Below are 24,195 nucleotides of genomic sequence, written 5' to 3'. Positions count from 1 at the left end.
CCTATAGTTTATAAACTATTCCAAAAGGTCACTTGAGGATAGCATTTACTCTAAACTTTTGAATAATGCATGGAAGAAACAAGGAGAACATTCCTATAAAGCCAATAGCACACTCTTTACTTAGGACGATGGAAACTAAGTTGTTAAGGACCAAGAACCAAAATTATTTTTAATCATCTTTAAGGACTATTGTAACCAAACTGCCACATTATTATAATAATAATAGTGCCACCTGAAACTAGTGGTTTAAATAGTCAACAAGCAGTTTGTTAAACTCTCTCTCTTTTTCCCACAATAACTGTTGCCCTATCATTATCCACTGAACACCACTGATTTGCTGGGTTTATTTCTTAAATTAGTATGTTACTGTGCAGTTCAAGGTAACATGCCCCACTTGTTATGACCCTAAGTGTGTGTGTGTGTGTGTGTGTGTGTGTATTGAAGGGCTAATACTACTGTAACAAGTTGATAGCTTACTCAAGGGAAAATAAAGACTGGAATGAATGCATATGCAAATTCAAAGTAAAATTAAGGATACACAGTAGTTCACTTGAAATCAGTGTATCAAGAAAAGAGAGAACAACATAGCTTAAATAGTGAAGGAAAGGTAACAAATGCCAAAGAACTGAGACAGGTCAAAGCATCTGCAGCAGTAGGATTCCCATCATATTTTTAAATGGTACATCAAACTGTGTTCTGTCATATACTAAAATGGTCATTTGTAAGTAGTAGTTAGAAACAGCCCAGCTAGAATGATGAACATTTTACAAACCATATCCTATGAGGAAATCAAAGAAATGATTATCCAGGAGAAAAAAAAAATGGATATGGAGTTACTTGAAGGGTTGCTATGGCAAAAAATGGTGGTAATTGACCATGAACATTTCTTCCTGGAAATAAGTTGCAAATAGTTAGAAAATGCAGAATTTCCTAATACTTTGTCAGGAAAATGGAATGAATGGTATCATGTAAAAGTAAGTTCCCAACACTCAATGTTTGTAAATGAATTCATTTGAATATAACAGAAGGGTTTTTTTTGTTGTTGTTGTTATTATGACTGTTTTTGGTTTTGTTTCTGTTTTTTTTTTTTTTTGGTTCCAGGAATTGAAGCCAGGGGCACTTACCTACTGACTCACACCCCCAGCCTGTTTTGGTTTTTGTTGTTGTTTTGCTTTTTTTTGAGACAGGGTCTTGCTAAATTGATGAGGCTGGCTTTGAACCCACAGTCCTTCTGCCTCAGCCTTCTGAGCTGCTGGGATTATGGGTATTCATATCTGCACCCAGCTAGGTATTTTTGAATTAGGGAAGAACTCAGAAGGAGATCTTCAAGGTTTAACAGAAAATCTTCAAGGTCTCCAACTTTAAAAATTTAACAATCTGAACAAAGGAATAGGTCTCGTGATTATAATGTATCAGCACTTTATGGTCCAGACACAAATAACTACATAGAAGAAAGTTTGGGGGACTTTAGGCAGCAATCAAGCATGCTCATTGTACTTCATTATTCAAATTCTTACAGGGTTTTTCCTAGCCATACATCAAACACCAGATACAATAACAGTGTTCTTGGAAGAATATCCCAACTAACTTTAAAAAGAAAAGGTAATAAATACAAATAAAAACCAAATAAGAATCAAACAGAATGATCAGTAAAAAAGAATCAGGTTCTTAGAATTAATTCAGTCTAAGGCTTATTTCTATTTCTAACAGACAAAAATTTCACTGAGAAATTACAGTTCTGATTGAATTTCAAATATTTGTTTTATTTCAGAGCCATTGGATGCATTCCTAGTACATTACTATATCCAGTTTTAACTTTCTTTCTGCTCTTAATCTGCATTTCCTACTGGGTTGTGACTGCAGTGTATCCTTTGATGAGTGACCTCTTTAATCCAAAAGGCCATATTTACTGTTAAGGAAGAGGAATTTATTTTCAGTGTTTTCTTTCTCTGGGAAAACAAGGAACATCCTAAAGAAATACCTGGATATTTTTTCCAAGCTCTAAAATGTTTTGTCTATTGATTTAATTTCTCCTTAAAAAAATCATGTGGTAGACTTGTTTTCTTTTGGCCTCACATAACCAAAGAGAGGTCCTTTATATTTCACTGTTTTTAGGAGCCACTCAGGGCAGGGGGGCCAGGTTATATTAACTTAGGTGTGATAAGTAATGAATTATTAAAATATTAGAAGATATTGAAGTTCATCTCCCCATAAACTTTAGAGTTATCTGTGTTATTTTCTTGTCTATTTTCAATGTCCCAGCAAAAATTTTTTTCCTTAATAGAGTCCATTCAGTTTTTTGGCTACATCAGGAATACCTATGTACACAGTTACAGCCACAGATGAGCCATGTATCTATTCAAATAAAATCTGTGAACCAGAGGTAAGTAGAAGAAACTCTCTTCAGTACTTACTTCATTACAGAGTTCTACTGCATTTCATCTTGCAGTTGTATTCATCCGGAAATGGAGTTTTCAATGCACAAATGCAACAATAACTATTTACTTAGAATGGGAGGGTGGGTCAGCTGTTAAGGAGGAGAGCATTGAAAACGGTAGGCATACTGGAGAGAAAGCACTATCACTTTTTTTCCTGAGTTTTCTTGTTCTATCATGTACTCAAGAGGCTGTTATGGCCAACACAACACTAATAAATGTGAAATTATAGTAGCTGCAGAGTGATGAGCATATGATTGAAAATTAGGTACTTTCCAGGGCTCATTAAAGAATTATATAAAGTGATCTAATAGAAAATGGTGGAGTAACAGCAAAAGCTAATATAGAAAAAAAACAAGACATGCTATTTGGGAGCTACAAAAGACAAAAAGGCAGGGAGATGTTATTTTGAAGTGGAATTTATTCTTGTGCTTTGTTTTCTTTTGTTTTGTTTCCTGAGTACAGAGTTTTAATACAACTGAAATTCCCAGAGTTTGCCCGGGAGCTCATTGTAACTTTGCTTTCTATGGTGGTGGAAAGACTCTGTACCATCAGTACATCAATACCTTCCATATATACAATCTATTTGTCTTTATCTGGCTTGTAAACTTTGTCATTGCATTGGGTCAGTGTTCCCTTGCTGGTGCCTTTGCTGCTTATTACTGGGCCATGAAAAAACCCGATGATATTCCACCATTTCCACTTTTTACTGCATTTGGATACGCTTTACGGTAAGCTCCAATGTTAAGCTCCTTTACCTATATCCTCAGTTATATTTAGTATGCTCATATTTCAGTCTTGGCTAGTTGCTTCAAGTGGCAAAGTAAAAATGAGGTTAAGAGTGGGGTTTAATATTTATGGACAGCCATTGGCTTGTCTGTTTTCATAGCCATGGTTTTACAATCTCTACCCAGGCCAATATTCTTCTAAATCCCATGAATTCCTAAAGATGGGAAGAGATAAAAGAGAACACCAAATGAAAGATTAAAGATTAACTTGGCTGTGTATCTTCACTGATCAGGTCAAACTGTCTATTTTTTTGAGAATAGACTGTTGATAGATGAAGGACAAGACAGATGTATATGGTTTAAAACCTTCTGTGGAGATGTCCCTCCATGTGAATAAAATCTCTTTCTTCTGCAGATCCCTTTTTCCTGTGAAAATTGTTTGAATAGTAACCGGATAGTTAAGAGTTTAAGCTTATTTTAAACTTTTATTCTTGTTTTATTTGTCTAGATATCACACAGGATCACTAGCATTTGGAGCTTTAATTCTTTCATTAATTCAAATATTTAAAATGGTCCTAGAATACATGGACAGCCAACTTAAAAGTAAGATTTCAGAATTTATTTCAGACTTCCTGACTGTTGTGAAAAGAATAGCTAGGGGGTAGGGAGAGGCTTGATGACTAACTTGGACTGGGGTAGTAAAGATGGAAATGGTCACATTTGGAAAACATTTTGAAGAACAACCCAATAGGACTTGCCACCGGAGGATCGAATGCCAGGAAAGGGAGGGGCACTGGTGAAGAAAAAGAGGGGGGAAAGTGTGTGGTCCTATTTATAAAGACGTGAGAAGCAGATTAAAAAAAGTGCAAGATTAAGAAATCTATTTTAATCTTGTCACTGATGGGAAGCGTAGTGATGTCAGGTACGCAGTTCCACGCCTAGGGATCAGGTCAGGTTAGATTGAAAATATGAATGTGAATATCACTGACAGAGCCTTTAATATGATACACAGAGTTCAAACACAGGAACTGTGTTTAGAATCTGCCTTAAAAGATAGCTGAAACAACCTTGAAAAGGAACAACTATTCCTTTGAACTAAAATTAGTTCAAAACTTAATACAAAGCTCTAGTAATTAAAGCAGTGTAGAATTAGCATAAGGATAGATATGAAGGCCTGCAATAGACTAGAGATTTCAGAAATAAACCCTCACATATAAAACCATTTGCTGTGAAAATTAGTCTCTCAACTACTAGTGCTGGAAAACCTGGATATCCACATGTGAAAGTATGAAGTTGGACCCTCACCTTACACCAAATATGAAAATTAATTCAAAATGGATCAAAGAGCTAAACATAACAGCTAATACTATAAAACTCTTAAAAGCAAACATAGGAAGAAATCTTCATGACATTGGATTTGGTGATGATTTCTTAGCTATCACACCAAAAGCATGGGCAAAGTAAATAAATAAATAAATACGACTTCAAAATTAAGGACAATCAATAGTACAGTTCAAAGGGTGGGGAGCGGGGAGGCAGGAAGGAACTGAGAAAGTACCAAAATTTGGAAAAAAAAAAGTTTTGGAACAAAATCTAGCAAATTATGCTATGTTTATATATAAGTATACCACAATAAATAAAGCCCACTTATATATCAATATATATAATTATAATGCTGTAAATAAAATAATAATAAAAACAATAGAAGGGAAATTAGTATAGAGTGTAGGTAGATCCAGGAGGGGAAGAAGGAGAAGGGAAAAGGAAGGTACTGGAGAATGATTGATCAAATCCTATGAATGTGGCATAATGAATCTCACTATTATGTATAATTACCATGAATCAATAAAAAATAATTAAAAATACTTGGGCATCAAAAAATACTATAGGTAAATGAAGCAACAACTCACCGTGGAAGATATTTGCAAATAATATGCCAGATAAAGGATTAATCTCCAGAGTATATGAAGAGCAACTAAAAATCAACAGCAAAAAAGAAAAAAATAGTTCAAAATGGGCAAAGAGCTAAATGGACATTACTCCAAAAACGATACATAAATAGCCAATAGGGACATGAAAAGATGCTCAATATCACTATTTGTAAAATGCAAAGTTAAAACCACAATTAAATTATTTTCACACTCCTTAGAATGGCTATCAAAACAACAACAAAAACAGAAAATTAAAGTGTTGATGAGAATGCAGAGAAATTGAACCTTTGTATATCACTGGTGAGAATGGAACAACCACTGTTGGAAACAGTATGGCGGTTCCTTCAAAAGTTAAAAATGGAATTTACAATTCATCCAGAAGTTCCTCTTCTAGATATATTTCCAAAAAATTGAAAATGAGGACTTCAAAAGATATTTGCACAACAGTGTTCATAGCTGCATTATTAACAATAGTCGAAAGATGGAAATGATACAAATTTCCTTTAACAGATGTGGCAAAAGTTAAATTTGTTGAATACATTCAATAGAATACTAGTCAGCCTTAAAAAATAATGAAATGATGAAGCTTGAAGACATTATGTTAAGTGAAATACGTAAGATACAAAAATGATGCATTTTTTACGATCCCACTTATGAGGGACCCAAAAGAGGCAAATTCTTATGGACAGAAAGTCTAATAGAGGTTACAAGAAGCTGTGGGAGGTGGGCATCAAGGAATTATTGTTGAATGCTTATAGAATTCCTGTCTGAGATGATAAAGAGTTCTGAAAATGGGTTGTGTGATGGTTGCACAGCATTGTAAATGTGCTCAAGGCCACTGAATTGTAAATGTAAGAATAATTAAAATGACAAATTTTATGTCTATTTTGCCACAATAAAAAATGTAAGGCCCATTTTTAACATTTTTTATTTACCATATTATTTATTTATTTAAATATTATTATTTATTTTGAATCATAGGATTCAGAAACAAATCATTAATAGATTTAAATATCTCCTTCTCACAGAAGCCCAAAACAGCATTTCCAAATTTCTACAATGCTGCCTGACATGCTGTTTCTGGTGTTTGGAAAAAATGGTAAAGTTTTTAAACAGAAATGCCTATATTATGGTAAGTAGGTTTCTTTTTCAAAATTTACCAAGCTACTGCTTACAAACCCAACCCCAGATCTATGCTGCTCCCTTTAAAGCACTTTTACATAATGCAGTTGAACTCATTGCCATGTTGATAAAAGGGTTTGTGAATCCAACCTGAGATGCAGGGCTGTGCTTCTGTAGTTGAGGCAGGATCTTAATTATATCGTACTCTTGGGGATATAGTTACCTTCAATATCTTTTTTGAGAGTGTAAGTACTGGAACTTAAAAGGGTGCTAGATTGAAAACCATTGTGTGGTCTTTGAAGGAGTAGGTGGAGAACTTTGTTGATGTTTCACTCTGAGAAGAAAATATGTTTCTAATTATGGGATTTACATAATTTGAAGAAAGGAGGGCCTCATGATTTTTTGTGAATCTTGTGTTAAAATGTGTAGATATTGACAGTATTTGACTGAATTTGTTATGTATTTCTCATGGGAATATGACAACTTCTAAAGATATTTTTTTAAGAGGGGACTCAGAAATTTAATCTTAAATTTTAGAAGCTACTACCATATGACACTTGCTTATTATCACAGTGACAAAGAGGTCTGGAGAAGTGATTCAAATAGTCATGGAGATTCAAATAATTGTTCATTTACCTCCAGTGAGTGTATTCTGTTGAGTCTTTTAATCAGCAAAACAAATACAGGGAAAGGCATTGGATTTGAGCAATTTTTGATGTAAAGACTATAATATTTAGTCCATCGAAAACATTCCAAGGACAGCGGTCCTTACCTGAAACTTGATAAAAAGAAGTGCATCTGTAGGAGGCAGTCTAACCCCTGGAGTTCAGGGTCTAGGGCAAGTGAAGGACATTATCATGTCAGGGACCCTGAGGGCTCTGCCGAGTTGAGGAACACACAGTCCTCATGCCTCCCACAAACCCATATGTTGGAAGGAGGAGGGCATCAGTATGGATGACAGAAAAATATCTAATTGTTTTCCTATCATTGGATTGTCTGTTGGTCGTGTCAGAGTATGCTACTGACTCAAGAATAGTATCAATTGTTTTCCTCAGATTGCAATATATGGGAAAAACTTCTGCATATCAACAAGAGATGCTTTCAATCTGCTGATGAGAAACATTATAAAGTAAGTAATCAGGTTGAAACTTGCAACAGTTTGATGAACCTGAGCATTATATTCTTCATATGTTATTTATATCCTTCATATGTTATTTGAAGTATTGGTAGCCTTGCTAGGCAAGAATGTTACTTTAATTTGATAGATTTAAATCTTCTCTCTCACATCACTAATTTCTTTTCATATCCTAGAATTGTTTTTCATCATCCACCTAGATTTTTATATACACTGGCATTTGTTCTTTTTTTTTTTAAATTTAGTTGTAGGTGAACACAATATCTTTGTTTTATCTATTTATTTTTATGTGGTGCTGAGGATTGAACCCAGTGCCTCACACGTGCTAGGCAAGCGCTCTACCACTGAGTCACAATCCCAGCCCCCATTTGTTCATTTTTATTATCTCTTTTGCTTAAGAAATTCCCCAGATGAACCACATTGTCGTCTTATCACTGACCATATCCTCTCCCAAAATTGATGGAGACTGAGTGAACAAAATTGGAGAATAAATACAGCATCTTCAGGATTCAGGGTGTCTATAACCTCAATGAGGGGGCGCGGGGGGCAGAGAGAGAGAGAGAGAGAAAGGGAGAGGAGAGGCTGACACCTCGGATTGCATGATACCCGACAGGCCTACAATGCCATCTTCTGTTTATTTCATTTAAAAATAAGTCAGAATTTTGTCTCTGGGTTCTACTTTTATTTCTTTTATTTAACGATTGTTGAATGAAATTTTAGCAAAGACCTATTAAAAAGAACTCATGAATTATTTACTCTCATAAATTTCAAGTAACAAGTGCATTTTAAACATAAAGTTATACTTTCTTTTTTTCTGATACTCAGAGTTGCAGTTACAGATGAAGTTACACACTTTATATTGTTCCTGGGGAAAATTCTAATTTCTGGGTTTATAGGTAAGTACTACTACTAAAAAATAATAAAAAGTTGAAAAGATGCTTTGGAAAATGCTCTGCTGCAAAAAGCTACCGCTTTTATAAGTGCATAATATATGTGTTCTGCCTTTTCAATGTAGGTATCCTGGCCTTCTTGATCTTCACACAAAAAATACCAACGATTATACAAGGACCAACATCTTTAAATTACTACTGGGTACCATTGCTGGTAAGAACTGGTGTCTTAGTCAGCTGAGGTTGCTATAGGTACCATAGACTGGATGACTTAAACAATAGAAATTTATTCTTAGTTGATTCCATTTCTGGAGGCCCTCTTCCTAGTACACAGATGAATACCTTACTGTTGGTTTATGTGGTGGGGAAAGAGAGAGAGGAAGAGAGAGAGAGAGGTGTCTTTCATGTCCCTTCTTATAAGGGCATTAATCCCTCTATAAGGGTACCACTCTTCTGAACTAATTGTCCACAAGACTTATCTTCCAATTCCATCACATCAGGGTTTAGGGTTTCAACATGAGAATTGGGGTTGAGGGGAGCACAATTCAGTCCATAGCAGCTGATAGCAGCTGAGTATTGTTGACTCTGATTTATCAGCGATAGGGAAATTAAAAAAAAAAAGAGCAGTCAAAATGACAGCTAACATTATGGATCTAACTTTGTGCCAACCTCCATTCTGCTTTAGAGATTAGGTTTCTTGAAAACAACTGTTGACACAAAGAAATTCATGTAGAAAGTTTTTTATTAGTTCTCTGCTAAGGTACATTTGTAAGAAAGCCAGGAGGGCAGGACAGGACAACAGAAAAAGCTGACCTCTGCTGCAGTTATAGCTGAGACCACAGACATAATTACAATTAAATTCTGGCAAAGGATCTGGGCCTTCATCAGCCTCACCAGGCACCTGGCAGCCATGAACTGCCCTTAGGGGTGTTGCCCTCCAGTGAAGTGGTTCCCTGTGGGCAGAGCAGTTCCTGGTCAGGAAATCTGCTGAATTATCCCAACATCTAGATAGATGATGAGGCAACTGGAGGATATCTGGGTGAAGTTTGGAGTCTCTGTTATAATGTATTACCTCACTCATCCCTATGGAATAAATGCTGTTGTTACCCACATTCTTGTCTTCTCTACTGCCAGTTTAATATAAGGGGCCCAGAGAGGTTAACTTGTTGAGCCCCTGAGCAGTGATTCAAACCCAGGAAGTATGTGCTTTTAATCCCTTTGCTTTACTGACTTGGTATGCTGTATCCTAAAACTGGGATATTTGGGATAGGCATTGGGACAGCAGAAAAAAACCAAATAGGCAATCTAGTACATTTTCTTTAAGTCTCAGGACAGAGCACACAAAAGCATTATTAATATTTTTGGTCTCTACTTTGAAATCTAACAGAGTTTTCAAAGCTTTATTGCCATGACTTTCATTTTCACCTGCATTGTTGTTCTGGACAAAGTCAATGACATGCTGATTTTCTTCTCTACCCATTTCAGACTGTCATTTTTGGATCTTATCTAATTGCTAAGGGGTGCTTCAGCGTCTATTCAATGTGTGTTGAAACAATTTTCCTCTGCTTCTGTAAGTATTCAGTATGTGTAATACCCCCTTTCCTGGATAACTGACAGGTGAGAAGGTGAGGACCCACATTTCTAGCTGATTTGTGGGTTTGTTATTACCCAGCTACAAGCACAAAGCAGTATTTATTTGGAAGGAGATATTGCTTAGTATATACTCTTTAAACCTTAACAGCTGGGAAATAACCCAGAGACAGAGAAACAAATATTGCTTAATCTCATTTATATATAGAATCTAAGAATGCAAACTCAAGAAAGGAGAAGAATGCAGAGCAGGAACCAAGGGGTGAGGAACCCAAGGAAATTTTTTTTCAATGAGAACAAAATTGCAGTTGCAGGATAACAAGTTTGGAAATCTCATGTACACCATGGTCATCATAATTAACAAAACTATATTATATACTTGGAATTGGCTATGAGAAATCTTAAGCAACCTCACCAAACACACACAAAAAAGATAACTATGTGAGATGATGGATATGTTAATTAGCTTGATTTCCGTAACCACACCACAATATGTATGTGTATCAGAACACTCCATGCCTTAAATATATACAATTTGTTATTTGTCAATCAAACCTCAATAAAGCTGGGGAAATTATACCTTAGTAAACTGTGGAGAAATTACAAAATCACCCACACTTACAAAAATAAAAATTAAAGAGATAGAGAAACAAAACAGAACTTCAACAGTGGAGAGAACAGTTTACCAAGCACAAGAAAGTCATCTACTAAAAATGAATGTTTTGGGTCATGGCTGGGTACTAGCATGAAATTATTTTTTCAGTTCTTAATATTTTTTTCAAATTTACAACAGTGATGGACTTCTGATGTGCTTTGTGAACAGAACTGAGGATGTAACTGAACTTTGTGCACTGGGTTTTGGGAATTCTTTGAGGAGATCACTTGCAAAGCCAAGATGGCAACAGTTTCAAAAATCCATACTGTCAACTCATACAATGTAACAGCATAATACATGGATATAGGGGAAGTGGTTGGATCCATTTAGAACCTTAAGAGTTTCAATGCCTCTTTTACCACTGAGCCCCTGGGTGGCATGTGCAATTCACATACACAGAACAAATGCTTTATATTACCACCTCAAATGCTTTATATTAGCACCTCATGTAAAATAATAACCCAGAAAACCTGGTGCCCATCAGGATTTTGATCTGGCTTTCACCTTCAGTGACATCTCTGTGGCAAACCTAAAGAACGTAGGGTCAGCCAGTGAGACAACAGAATCCATTAGGCATACAGTTATATACCTGGAGATATGATGTCTCTGACATGTTGCTCTTAAAAGAGCAGAGAAAACTTATTTTTGTACAGGGCATTACTGAGCAATCCATGTGTATAAAACTATCAGTATTTTTATAGAGTAACCTACAGCATCAATTTCACACTGGGGTCATGAGAGGATATAATGATTATAAGGTAAAATATGTGAAGAAAAATCTCCTAGAAAATAATGACCTTTTTTTTTCTTTCTGAACATGTTAAGAAATAATTTAAATAACTGGACAAAGAAATCAGAGAATCTTTGTGTACCACTTAGCCTTTCCTCTGGCTGTAAATGGAACAGAAAAGTTTAATCCTTTACTAGTATCTCTGTTTTTTGTATTTTTTTTTAAAGAAAAGTCATATTTAGAAAACATGAGAAAATTCCAGCTTTGTCATGGGATGGAAGAAGGCATATGGTCCTTAGGCTATGCCTCAGCCATCATAGAGAAGGGGCTCTGTCATCTCAGATGCTCATCATAGGCACTATTTGGAGATCTATCTATGATCTTTATTCTTGTAACTTTAAATATTTCTTAAAATTCATCTTAGGAAATGTCTAGAACCTACCAGTACTCAGTCTTTGAAAGCTTAGGCTAATAATGTTGATTTAAAATTTGTCAGTGTACTTTTAACTTAGGAAATTAAAACAACATATTTTCCATCTATATTTATTAATAGATTTCCAACTTCTTGAAGATGAGTGTAATGTCAGTTTTATTCAATACAGTGTGTGTTGACACAGTTTCTTTTTCAAAGACTATTGTCTCTGATAATAGAGAACAAGGGAAACTGGGTGGCATTCCTCTTCCCTCCCAGTTATTATGAGAGGCAGCATCATACTCTGGAGACTTTCTTCTTAAGTGATACCCTCAGCCAAATTCTGGTTGTGTTGGATACTTTTTGTTTTTTATATATTTTTTTATATCCATTATGCTGGGAAAAAATAATAGTGGTAGATCATTATTCATGATCCAGACCAGGCTTGCTACCTCAAGGGTAAAAATGATACAGATATATAACATGTGATATTATATAGAAATAAGGTTAAGGACAAGAAAAACAACAACAACAACAACAACAACACAAATGTGCATTGTCTATCATGTTCCTTCCTAGCTTTTTCATTTTGTGTGTAAGGAAGGTCACTGTGAGTTCTAATATAAAAATCTACTAAGTCAGTAATCCAGCTTCCCCAAAGAATCTAGATAATCTGTGCTGTGAATCATATATATTCACTGGAAACTTGGTCCCATGCAAATTTCTCCTAGCTGCTGATCATAGTTCTGAGGCTCCCCCCAGCCACCCAGTAGGTGGGTCAGTGACAGTGCCATCATTTTCCTATTCGCTTCAGCAAGCGAAGAGGAAGGTAAATTCACATATGAGAGAAGTCAGTGAACCCTGGCATTCGCCTTGAAATGTAATCTGAGGTAGATCACAAGGACTTAGGGGAGGGAGCTTTATAGTTCAATAGGATGAGAGTTGGCCTAGACATCCAGAGCCTGGCCCTCTCTTCCTCACTGCCTCCCAGATCACATTCAGCTATTTTACACCCTTGGGCCCCAGCTTGAAGGAGCTGCAACATCAGTATATGGACTACTATCAAAAGTGACTTTAAATTCTGATATCCAACTATTATTTTACATTTATCACACAATTAATATAGTTCTTATTCAACTTCATCCCCAGGAATGTGGCCCTTTATAAGTTTCTGAAAGGAACAGTCATAGTATTTAAAGATAACCATTGACATGGATAGCCTTGTTAACTTTGAAACTATCTGAATAAATTTCTTTGGGAGTGGAGAGGACTAGTGTGAAGGGCCAATGCTTCTGGGCAGAAGTGGGGGCCTCTCGCCTTGTCCAGCATCAGCAACTTAACTGTGTTAATTTCTCTTATATTTGACTAATTCTGATTTCTCTGATTTTTCCCTGTTCGATTCTCCAATTTATAAAAATGTGTATGATTGTTCTGCTGCTTGCTGCTTTTGCCCTGCTTTGGCTGCTGCATTCACAGGTGAAGATCTGGAAAGAAATGATGGATCTGCAGAAAAACCCTACTTCATATCCCCTAGCCTGCATGGGATTCTGATCAAGAAGCATCCAGCTCCCCAGAGGCAGAGTAGAAACTCTCCCAGCAGTGCCACCCACACTTAAGTTGAAGTTTTGTAAACTAGGCCAAGTGTAATTTGAAAATGTTGCTTTGGGGTAATGTGAAATTTCTGTGCTCTTTCTAAAAAGTCAGCACTTGGCACCATCTGAAGTGTCAGACTCTTGAGGACAATGACCTCTGTGAAGTAGTCTACTTTATAGACGGTGGTCCTAGCCGAAGAGCAAAGTGTTAATGTCAATCATTTTTAAAAATCTATAGCAGAAAGTGTTTTAATAACTTTTATAATGGTGTGCTATTTCCATTACAGCACTTTGATAGCCTTTCTTTTTATAAGTGTATATTTGTAAAGGATATTCATGCAACTTTTGAAAGCACTATAAATGTGTAATTAGTTAGCTATAAAAATATTGTTTATAGTTAACCAGCATAAGGTACTAAATTTGTAAATATGGTGCTATGGTTTTGTTTATATTGTTCAAGCTGGTGGACAACTCTCCAAACTGTGATTAAGTGTGTATTAATGGTTCCTTAAAAAGTATATTTCGGTATGTGAGTCAAGTCCGTAACAATCATCTAGATGTTATTGTCACACAAGTTCTACAGAGCATTACTGGGTGAAGGTAGTGAAGAACCTTCACAGTCCATTCTGTTTTAGTGAAATTATATTTATATTGAAGTCAAATCTGAGTTCTAGAATGTCATTTCCAATAATAGGAGCCTCCAATAACCATGAGAATATTCTGAACTGAAATTGCCACGTAACTCAGGCCTTTCATCTCCAGCCAGAATTTCCTACTCCAACCATGTATAAAATTAATATGGATTTGCTTCAGACAAGTGATTTTTCTTGTCATGATAATACCTATAGTTCTAGATTATAAGGATTATGTGGCTTTGTTCTACAAAAGGTTAAAATTTAGCTCAATCTTCAGTGAGGAAAGAGAAGAGATAAATAAGACACTTCAGTATTTACCCTAAGGAAATATGTTACTGGTCCTCCATTAGGTACCTCATCTGGTACCTGTACAATGGACATGCTCCAGGTTAGGAAATCTCTTTCTCCAGGGCTTAAGAGAAGTATTATTGCACCCTCCACTGCTGCTGGTCAGAGCAAAAAGCCGGTTTCTGGTAAGCCATGCCTAAGTCTTGCACAACAGAGCAAAGTATGATTCAGATGCTCACATACCTGCCTGCCCCTCCTTGTGCAAATGCATATGATGCAGCTAACAGTGTAAAAATGAAACCCAAAAGAATCACTGAACCGGTTGGCATCCTTTTGGCTTTTACACTCAGCTTTCCTATAAGGATTGGCTGAATGGAACACGTTGACCTGACATGTTGATTGGAACATGATCTGCATATCCAAGAAGAGAGTCATAAATGTATAATTGTGTTACAAATTACTATAAATACTAACTTACTTAATTACACTGAAATGTGTAGGAAGCTAGATTTAGACTTATTATGGCAGCTTAATAGTATGTAGCCAATGAATAGAAAAGATTTCCAAAATATCCATCCTATGGACCAGCAACTTGTTCTTAGCATTCTTTCTTGAGTTTATTGTAGTCAACAGTGTCACCTGGCCTCACTTCTTGGCAAAAATAAAAAACTCTTAATTTTCATTCTTCTTGAAGCATAATGCAAAAAAAGAGTGATTGCTTATCTTTCTAGATTTTTACTATTACTTTGTTGTTCAATAATACAAGGGCCACAACAAAGATCTAGTAAAACAGTAACCTCTATCAGTGAACTTGTTATAAATACAGATCGATGCCCTTGCCCTACCCAAGTGATTATGATATGTTGTGCTTGAACAAGGACCTTCAAATGTATGAACTTCTCTAGTTGATCCCAACACACATAAAAGTTGGAAAATCACTTGAATAAATTTAAGTCAACATGTAAGAAACAGTTGCCTGTTTAACTGTATTACTGGCTTATTCCTAGTCAGAAAGATATTCTCTATTAGTTCTTTGTGTAACTGAAATGCTTAGAGTAAAAATGAGCATTGTTTTTGAAAAGAAATTTAGAAGCCATTGTCTTACAGAACAAGTAAACTAATAACTGTAAAAACAGAGCAATATTTCTCAAAACTTTCATTTGAGGGATCGGAAAATACCATCCACTAAAATTGTACAAATATTATCTTTCAAAGCTGTACTGTCTATGTTGTTGGTGTCAAAACAACAATATCTTGAACCAATATGGTAATTTAGGAAGTAAATGGAGAAAAAGAAAGTAAAAGTTATTTCCTTGACCGTGCAACTGACAGACATTCCATATTGGCAAAATCTGACCTGGTAGACAGAATGAGCTAATATTTTGCTATCATGATAACAAGGGCTGATTGTTTTTTCATACCTATGTTTACAAAAACGTTAACTGTTTTAAAAAAAAGTGATATTGTGAATTGCTGTAAAACAAGTATGCAGCAGATGGCGATGTTACTTCTCTTACAGTTTTTCTTTGATACTTAACTCTGTGCCATTCTTCCTCCTAGTGGAAGACTTAGAACGAAACGAAGGTTCTAGAATAAGACCCTATTTCGTGAGTCAATCTCTGATGAAGATTTTGATGGAGAGAGATAAATAAGAACCAGTAGAAGAATGAACTGGTCATCCTGCTGCGTGTTATCTTCCCGAATCTGCTGTCTGCGCAACACTTGTTTCATAAGTACTTTGTGTTTGGCAACACTGTATTCACAACCTTGTTGGCTTGTATTTGCATGTTTTATACCAAAGCTTATATTGTAATAATGTGAAGCCATCAGAAGTTGCAAGGGAATTGTTAATAACATGGAACATTTTTATACTAAGATCTTTTGTTTTGTAATTCATTTTTAAATAAGAGTGGCTTGGATGTTTTGAAAATACATCTACTGTGTTAATATTCTTTTAGATATTAGATTGGAAAAGGGTACACTATTAAATTGATAGCTCCTAATATATTTTTAAGATGACAACTAAAAGACTTCTTCTGCAGGGAAAATTGGTAAACAAAGTGAAATAAACATTTTTAGGGCTTTCCCCACTCCTGTTTGACAGTAAACAAGTAAAAGGACCACCCACTCCAGTCTTTGCTGTCTTTATTTATTTTTTTTTTTTAATTTTTTTTATTGGTTGTTCAAAACATTATAAAGCTCTTGACATATCATATTTCATACATTAGATTCAAGTTGGTTATGAACTCCCAATTTTACCCCAAATACAGATTGCAGAATCACATCGGTTACACATCCACATTTTTACATAATGCCCTATTAGTAACTGTTGTATTCTGCTACCTTTCCTATCCTCTACCATCCCCCCTCCCTCCCCTCCCATCTTCTCTCTCTACCCCATCCACTGTAATTCATATCTCTCCTTGTTTATTTTCCCATTCCCCTCACAACCTCTTATATGTAATTTTGTATAACAATGAGGGTCTCCCTCCATTACCATGCAATTTCCCTTTTCTCTCCCTTTCCATCCCACCTCATGTATCTGTTTAATGTTAATCTTTTCTTCCTGCTCTTCCTCCCTGCTCTGTTCTTAGTTGCTCTCATTATATCAAAGAAGACATTTGGTATTTGTTTTTTAGGGATTGGCTAGCTTCACTAAGCTGTCTTTAGTATAGAGTGTTTCCTGTTAAGCAAATTGCCAATCATCCAGCCTTTACTACTTCGTCTGCTGACAAAGTGCCTTACTGGCTAATACTACCCAGCTTTTGTGGGCAAGTTTACAAACATTGTTTTTAAAAATTAAAACCTGCGATGTTTAGTGATTAAAACAAATCTTCTTGCATTTGTTTTCCTCTTGCTCACTGAATGGAACCCATTGGTCATTTCACCATGTTTGATAATCTCACTATTAGAGAGTTCCTTACGTGGTATAAACAATTTCCCTTGTGCCTAATGGACATTCATGAATGTGTACTATACACAAGGGAAGAAAATGATATTGGGTTTGTTTTTTGCTTTTTTTCTTAAAAAAAAAGTTTAAAACTGTAATGTTTTCTATAGGATATCTTTGAAAATACAGTAAGACTGTATTTCTCTGTGTTCTCTACACATTGGAAAGGGAAACTTCTAGCAATTACAAAGGGAAACTTTACCCATGAAAGGGTGCTTACAGACATCATGTACTGAAAAAGCTCCATTATAAATGATTGCTTATTCTCATCAAAACCTGTTCTATATGTGCCATTTCATTTTCTAACTTTTGATACAAAACAGTTTACTTACAAAATGTTAATTTTTATTGTGCCAATAGAAACAGAAACAGTTTTGAATTCAGTTTTAAATAACTTTACTAGTACGACTAACTTTAAAGAAGATTAATTCAGTGTTGTATTTGGTGTAAAAGCAAGGGTTCATAAAAGTATTCACCCTAAGGATATGTCAATCAGATAATGATAGTTTGTGAAAGATTTAGGAATCAATCAACAGTAAGTTACTAATGGTTTATCTATTATCACATTTATTTAGATGTGACTTTAGATACGTTTATGCCAAAAATAAACTGACATGAGAACATAACAGTCTGAGCTCTATAATCAGTGTGCTTCTGCAGTGCAGAAGTGTTAGGAACCCTTATTTGAACATATTTAATAACTAAAATGTTTAATACTTAATGGGATTTGTTGTTACTCATTGCTTTAAATATATTTGTTTTCTAATAGATATTTAGATTAAAAACTATCTGCCTTTTGTTTCTTTAATCTAGAAAGAAAGAAAAGCTTTTGTTTTTTTAAATCCTCCCATACTATAACATCATCTTCTCTGAACTAAGCATCTAGAAAATCTATATTTTTAAATTTTCCCTTGGTAAATCAAGTAACTGAAACTAAAGATTTATCCAAGTTAATTATTCAAAGATAAATAAGTAAAAAAATGATGTTTTTAAAAAACCCAAACAATGGCCTAAACCATTTAATTGATTTTTTATTTTAATTTGCCAAAGGTCTGCTCACTCCCTCATTTGGTTTTTCCAACTTCATAAGAAGAAAATATCATTCTTAAGGCATGGATAAATTTAAAGACCCTAAAAATATGTGAAGAATAGTTCACAGTCGTTTTCTAAAACAAGATTAAATGAACCTATTACTGGTCTACCTTAAGCTAAAAGAGCATCTTTTTCTTTTTTTTTTTTAAGTTGAATTATGTGTTAAATCTTCAAAATTAATTTTCTTTTAAAATTTAATGGGTTTCTTTCAAAGGTAAAATAAAACGATGTTCTTGCCATTTTCAGTGTTCTTTTAAAATGTTAAATATAATAAGATGTTTATTAACACAGGTAACAATTTTCTCTTTATTTGATGTAAAAATATAGTTTGATTTCTAGGAGAAATCCAAATTGTGCTTTAGATCTTATTACCTCTTACTTTTGGCTGATAAAGCACTGATATTTGCAAATAAATTGTATGGAATTGGACTATAATTGATTTGGTTTTTCTATATGCCAAAAACAAACAAACAAAAGTTTAAAAAGTTTATGTATCCATATAGTAAAATCACACATTGAAGGGTTCTATGAGATCTTCAGGATGATGTATTATTTAAACTGATATTGAAAAATGGGCTCTGTGCACCAATTCCTTATTTTCCTTTTAATATATAGCCAACCAGTAGTCATTCCAATGTATGTTCTTTCACTTTTACAAGTGGTGCCTCAGGAAATTGCTCTTAAATTCTAACCAGGCATAGTAATTATCTCCAGTATTATCTGGTTCTGGGTAGAGGAACATGCTTTATAAATCAGTCTTTCTTGGCATAAGACATGGGGACAAAATTGAACTAAAATCATTATTACAGACCACGGTATATAAAATGGTATCTTAACGTTTTTTCCAGTTTCTTGCAGATATTATCATTAGATGTTTGCAACTGTTTGTGTTTTTAAAATATAGCTATACAAGAATGTCATTCAATAAATCATAAGTAAAAAAAATCAAAATAGAAGAATGCATGCTCTATTGAAATCAACAGTTTTCTATCTCATAAGCATATTTAATAACTAAAATTATCTGGGTCTGAAAAATAAACAGAATTATATTTGATAAATACATATCAGAAACAAGTTATTTCTTCAAAGTTACTTCCCATCTAGCATGTTTTCAGTCTTGAAAATATAGGTAGTGAGGACTTTTCTCTCAGGCTTTAGCTGAGTTCCTTAGTGAATCTATCATCAATCAGAAAACAAAACCAATCCCATTAAAACAAATGTGAATTCATTCGTTAATGGCTACTGAGTGCCACTTTATACAACATCAGGAAGATGTTACAGTCATGGACCCACTTAAAATTTACCAGAACAAACTGATCCCCTCCCAAACCCCATTTACAACTTTCCAATTGCTCAGAATAAAAGGTCATTGTACAGTTCAGAATTTGGCAGTATCTTCTGTAATAGTTTCTGTGTTGTCAAACGAGGACTGTTATGTGACATGTTTAAGGGTAATCAATTAGATTTTATTATTTGAAGTTGCTGATTTTTTTTCTTTAAATTTAACTCCCTTGGTCCCCCCAGCCACCCTCATCCCTGTATCTACTGTATGAATCAGAATATTTTTAAGCCAGGGGGAATTGTGAATGCAGGTCAAATGCCCTTCTACTGCTGGCTCAAAAATATGGTACATCCTCATCTTCCAGCCCTTTGTTTTTAAAAAGCACAATGTGTTAACAAGGCTAGGAGAGGCTTATCAAAAGACAAAGATGTTTGTATTCTTCACATAAACTAACATAGAGTCCGAACTTGATTCATTGTTAGAATAACCCAGGAATCTCCATATTCCTCTACCCAGATGAATGTGCCCTGCTTCATGACTATTTGCACAGAAAATGAAAAGTAAGGTAAGAGATTGGGAAAAGCATTGGTATCCAAAGAGAGAGCACCCAAAGGACACATAAAGAAGTCTGTTATGGAATTCAAGAGGGTAATGTTACAGGAAGAGGGTGCTTTCCACCTGTAATTAATGATTCTATTGAAAAGGAGCTCAGCAAATTGGAGGCCAGTAATTAAACAAAAATATTTCTCAGTCCTCTGGTAAACAGCATGAAGCAGACAATAAACTAATCACATAGATATGTTTAGACCAAGCAAATAAAGAATAATGTCCCAATATGATGTCTGATTAAGGAATTATTTTAAAAGTCTGCCTCTCTATGTAGAGCAGGTGGTCCAACACCTTGCTCTCAGATGAGCTGGTACGTTCTCTCTTTCCTGTCCACACCAAGATGAATTCTCGGACTTTCTTACTCCCTTCCCTCCAATTTGGTCTCTTTGTCTCATTTCCTTTGCTTATAACAAATTGAAGGACTTTTGTAAATTATCCAGAAGGAAACAGAAGTGGGAGAGGAAAAGGAAGAATGAAAATGGTGATTCAGCCAGCTGCTTGGGCTAAGCTATGGAGTGGCAGGTCCTCAGTGTGAGTTCTGAATGACTCTAGGGCGTTGGGAAATGCATGTGTGACTGAGCCAGGTCATAGAGCGTAATGGCTGTTAGCATGGACTTTAGAGCTAGACCAAGCGAACTCCAAAACCATCCTGTTACTATGTGACCTCGTTTGTGACCATGGGCAAGTGTTCAACTTGTCAGAGACTCATGGAGACTGGATGCTGGGAGCCTTTCATGGAGACATTCTCTTACCCAAAAGGACTCTCAGAACTCTTGATGCTTTGACTTGACCATGGCCCTTCCAGTGGGCAGCAGATTGGGGCCTCTCTGAGAAGCTAGAGAAGGGCATCCCAATAGGGGAAACCTCTTTCCACCATCACACCTGCACTCGAGTCAGATAAATGAAAAGGAGGTGAGTGACTCTTTCCTCCAGAGCTTCATTCCAAATCCCACATGAGAGTTCTTTAACATAGCTTGAATTCTTGGGTCACTAGTGACAGATCTCTTTGAGTAGACAACAGGAATTTCACTGACCTCAGCTCCTAACATGCTTCCTCACAATGATCTTTTTTATTTTAAATTCTGGCATTAAGCCAGGATATGAAGCCAGAGAATAGGATGGCATTTTTACAGACCCTTAACCTTTACTTGTTCTCTAATGCTGAAACCTGAATAGCATTTAAATTTAATGTTGCAAAACTGAGTGAATGTAGCCTTCAAAATTGAGGCTTTAGATCTGTACTTTATATGTCTGGTGTTTTTTTCTCTGCAGACCCTGCTCTATGAATTTGTGCAAGTCAGTGCAAAGACTTACTTTCTCCTGGCTTTCTACCTTGGGTGGCCAGGCAGGAAGCCCCTTATGAACAGCACGCTTCAAATATATTTTGATTCCTGACTGCAGGCCTCCTTGCTGGGGCTCCATTTTCTTTAGACAGTACAAGGTGGCCTTACCCGTCTCAAAATCAGCAAAGATAAGACCTTATTCTTTTTCTTTCCATGGGTCTTTAAGTAGTTTTAGGTGACCATAAAAGAGAAAGAAAAGGAGAGAACAGAGAACAGAAGTCATTTTATGGTAGGCCATTTATATAACAATTGTATTTATTTCAACTCACCATGTAAACTGATTAACAGACAAATTACTATTTATAACATGATACTTGAATATCATTGTGTTTTTTGAAGGCAGAATCACATTCAAACCTTAAATCCTATGAAAAGGGCAAGTTAAAGATTTTTGGAAATCTACAATTCTTTTTTTCATATGGTTTGCTCAGAGCATCAGGGTATTTTTAGAATGCTAATTTTAGCATTTATGGGATAGAAATAATATCTGAGCACAAAGTACATTTCCCAGCTCATACAAAAAAAGTAGATGTTAAGATAAAGAAACAAAAATTCTAATACAAAAAAAAATTATAGAAATGTTAACAAATAAGTATTTTTCCCTAAGTCATTATTTTAAAATTACATCATTTTATGAATTTTAAAATTCAACCTTTTTTAAAAGCAAAGTTGTTTAAATTTGCCTCCTATTCAAAACTTAGAAAAGATAATTTAAGTTTGCTTCTCACATAATTTTTTGTCTGTATTGCCACTTTTGCATATGAAAGTCTTGGGTATATAAATTGCTCTTGACTTGATCTTATCAAATGTGAGCCATGATAAAATAGTCACTCTCAGATTGTCCTTAATGGATCATAAAAGTAGAAAATAAATCATGTGTAGGGAGAACCCTTGATGGGCCTTGATTGCCTCAGAGCAACATGCCTGCAGTGTGTGCCTGTACATGTGTAAGATGAACAAATGTGTGTGAGGATGTGTATGGTATACGGGAACAGTATTCAGTAGAGTACACGAGTCCCTCTCATCTGTAACGGCTGCCACAGAAATTCATAAACAATTTCTATCTCACTAAGAAGCTTAGCCAAATTCCAAAATTATCTTAACATTAAGAACAGATGGGCTGGCAGTATCTCCGTGGTAGAGGGCTTGCCTAGCATATGTGAGGTTCTGGGTTCGATCCCCAGCATGGGGAAAAAAAAAAAATCCAGAAATAAGAGCTGATCTAAAATGCTTCCCCCTACCAGCTCTGCTATATTTCCCAAACCACCAAACACTCTTCTCTGGTTTATAAAATGGTGGTATTGGAGGGAAAAAACTCTACTGATATAATCTTCAGAGGGAAGATTCACTCTTAAGGCAGTGCAAGCTATTTGGTGGTCATTTGTTCCCTAGTCAGCTTTTAGCTGAATTCACTTGAAAGAGTGCCATGTGTATTTTAGTCAAGCTCCAGGGAATTGTAATTTTTGCCAGTACCACCCAGTCAGCACCAACGAATCAGCTCCTTGATCCAGGCTGAGCTTTCATCACACAGAACTGCTCTAAGAACTTTTTTTCCACCTGAGATCGATAAGACACAAGGCATCCTTTTCAAAGCAAAGACCCCAGATAACTGGCCTTATATCCTTTGAGTTCTACCACAGCCCTCAGCATGGGCTGTTTCACAATGGCAGCATTAGTGAATACTGGGTCAATGAATAAAAAGTGGGAGGTAGGCCCCAAAAGTCTCAGACACAAGGCATTCTTTTCAAAGCAAAGACCCCATATAACTGTCAGTGGTACAAGACCCAGATGCAATTGCATGCTGATATCCAGCCTTCAGATTTGAAAGGGAAAAAAAATCCACGTTGACAGTTATTAAACTCTTCCTGGATATCAGAGAATGGGCAGGATTTGAAAGTTTCTTTTGTCCCTATCCATTGCCTTTGCTTTAGAGCAATCATTACAAGTGCTCAGTTGCTGATTTAAAGTTCTCACAAAGTTTAAGTTCCATGAGGGCACAGACTTTCTTGTTCTCTGCTCTGTTACACTGTAGGTGCTCATTAAATGTTTCTTTAACAAATGAATTATGATGGGGGGAGATAGGACTTGCATTGTCTTTGGAAGGATATTGCAGGCAGGTAATAAGATATTGCAAAAAGAAAGACATTAAAGGTATCAGAAAGGGAGCAAGAATTCCACAAGGAGGGTGGACGGGGAGGGGTGAGGCCCATGTTTTGAACATTGGCTTTGTGCACTGTTGGGGCATATTCAGCAGGAAATTGCTGATGGGTGACTACACTTGAGTAGACAGGATGACTCTTGATGTATCACAGCAAGTGTTTGAAGCAGGAAGACAGAAACTCCAAAAGTGTGTTCCATATCAAAGAAAGGGTATAAGCCAGGAGGCAGGAGGACCCAGGAAGCTGCTTGGTGTGGAATCCACAGAGGCTGACACAATAGACAATAGCCCAAAAAGGTGGAGTAAGGACCTCTTTATCCTTTATTTGAGGGTGAGAACTGTTTCCCTTTCTCCCTCTCCTACCTCCAACTGTCAGGGCCCTTGCTGTTGTCTTCCTCTGAGAACGGGCTCAGGGGTTGGTGCACCATCCACACTTGCTACACACTCCTGGACTGGTAACTTTACCTCTCTGAGGTTTAGATGCTTCGTCTACGAAGTTGGGATGACAGCTGCCTCTTGGCATTAGGGTGAGACTATGAAATTCTTAGTGTTTGAAGGCTTTAAAGCCCTAAACACACCAAATATGACCCATTGCTGAGAAGAGATAAACAAGTAGAT

At 35.8% G+C, this 24,195-nt stretch overlaps 1 protein-coding gene across 1 annotated transcript in view; it reads left to right on the top strand.

The window, feature by feature from the left end:
- Slc44a5 (solute carrier family 44 member 5) overlaps nucleotides 1-16,112 on the top strand; it is a 335,047-nt gene extending 318,935 nt beyond the window's left edge. The window contains exons 13-22 of the mRNA XM_048814088.1: nucleotides 1,772-1,864; nucleotides 2,296-2,383; nucleotides 2,901-3,166; nucleotides 3,672-3,766; nucleotides 6,123-6,226; nucleotides 7,272-7,345; nucleotides 8,177-8,247; nucleotides 8,367-8,455; nucleotides 9,727-9,811; nucleotides 13,105-16,112. Coding sequence (XP_048670045.1) covers nucleotides 1,772-1,864; nucleotides 2,296-2,383; nucleotides 2,901-3,166; nucleotides 3,672-3,766; nucleotides 6,123-6,226; nucleotides 7,272-7,345; nucleotides 8,177-8,247; nucleotides 8,367-8,455; nucleotides 9,727-9,811; nucleotides 13,105-13,244 — 1,105 coding nt within the window. The 3' untranslated portion in view covers nucleotides 13,245-16,112. The remainder of the gene's footprint in view (nucleotides 1-1,771; nucleotides 1,865-2,295; nucleotides 2,384-2,900; nucleotides 3,167-3,671; nucleotides 3,767-6,122; nucleotides 6,227-7,271; nucleotides 7,346-8,176; nucleotides 8,248-8,366; nucleotides 8,456-9,726; nucleotides 9,812-13,104) is intronic.
- The last annotated feature ends 8,083 nt before the right edge of the window (nucleotides 16,113-24,195 follow it).

This window comes from Marmota marmota, unplaced genomic scaffold (genome assembly GCF_001458135.2).
Source record: "Marmota marmota marmota unplaced genomic scaffold, marMar, whole genome shotgun sequence".
NCBI lineage: Eukaryota > Metazoa > Chordata > Mammalia > Rodentia > Sciuridae > Marmota > Marmota marmota.
This window is presented reverse-complemented; position numbering and strand designations above follow the sequence as displayed.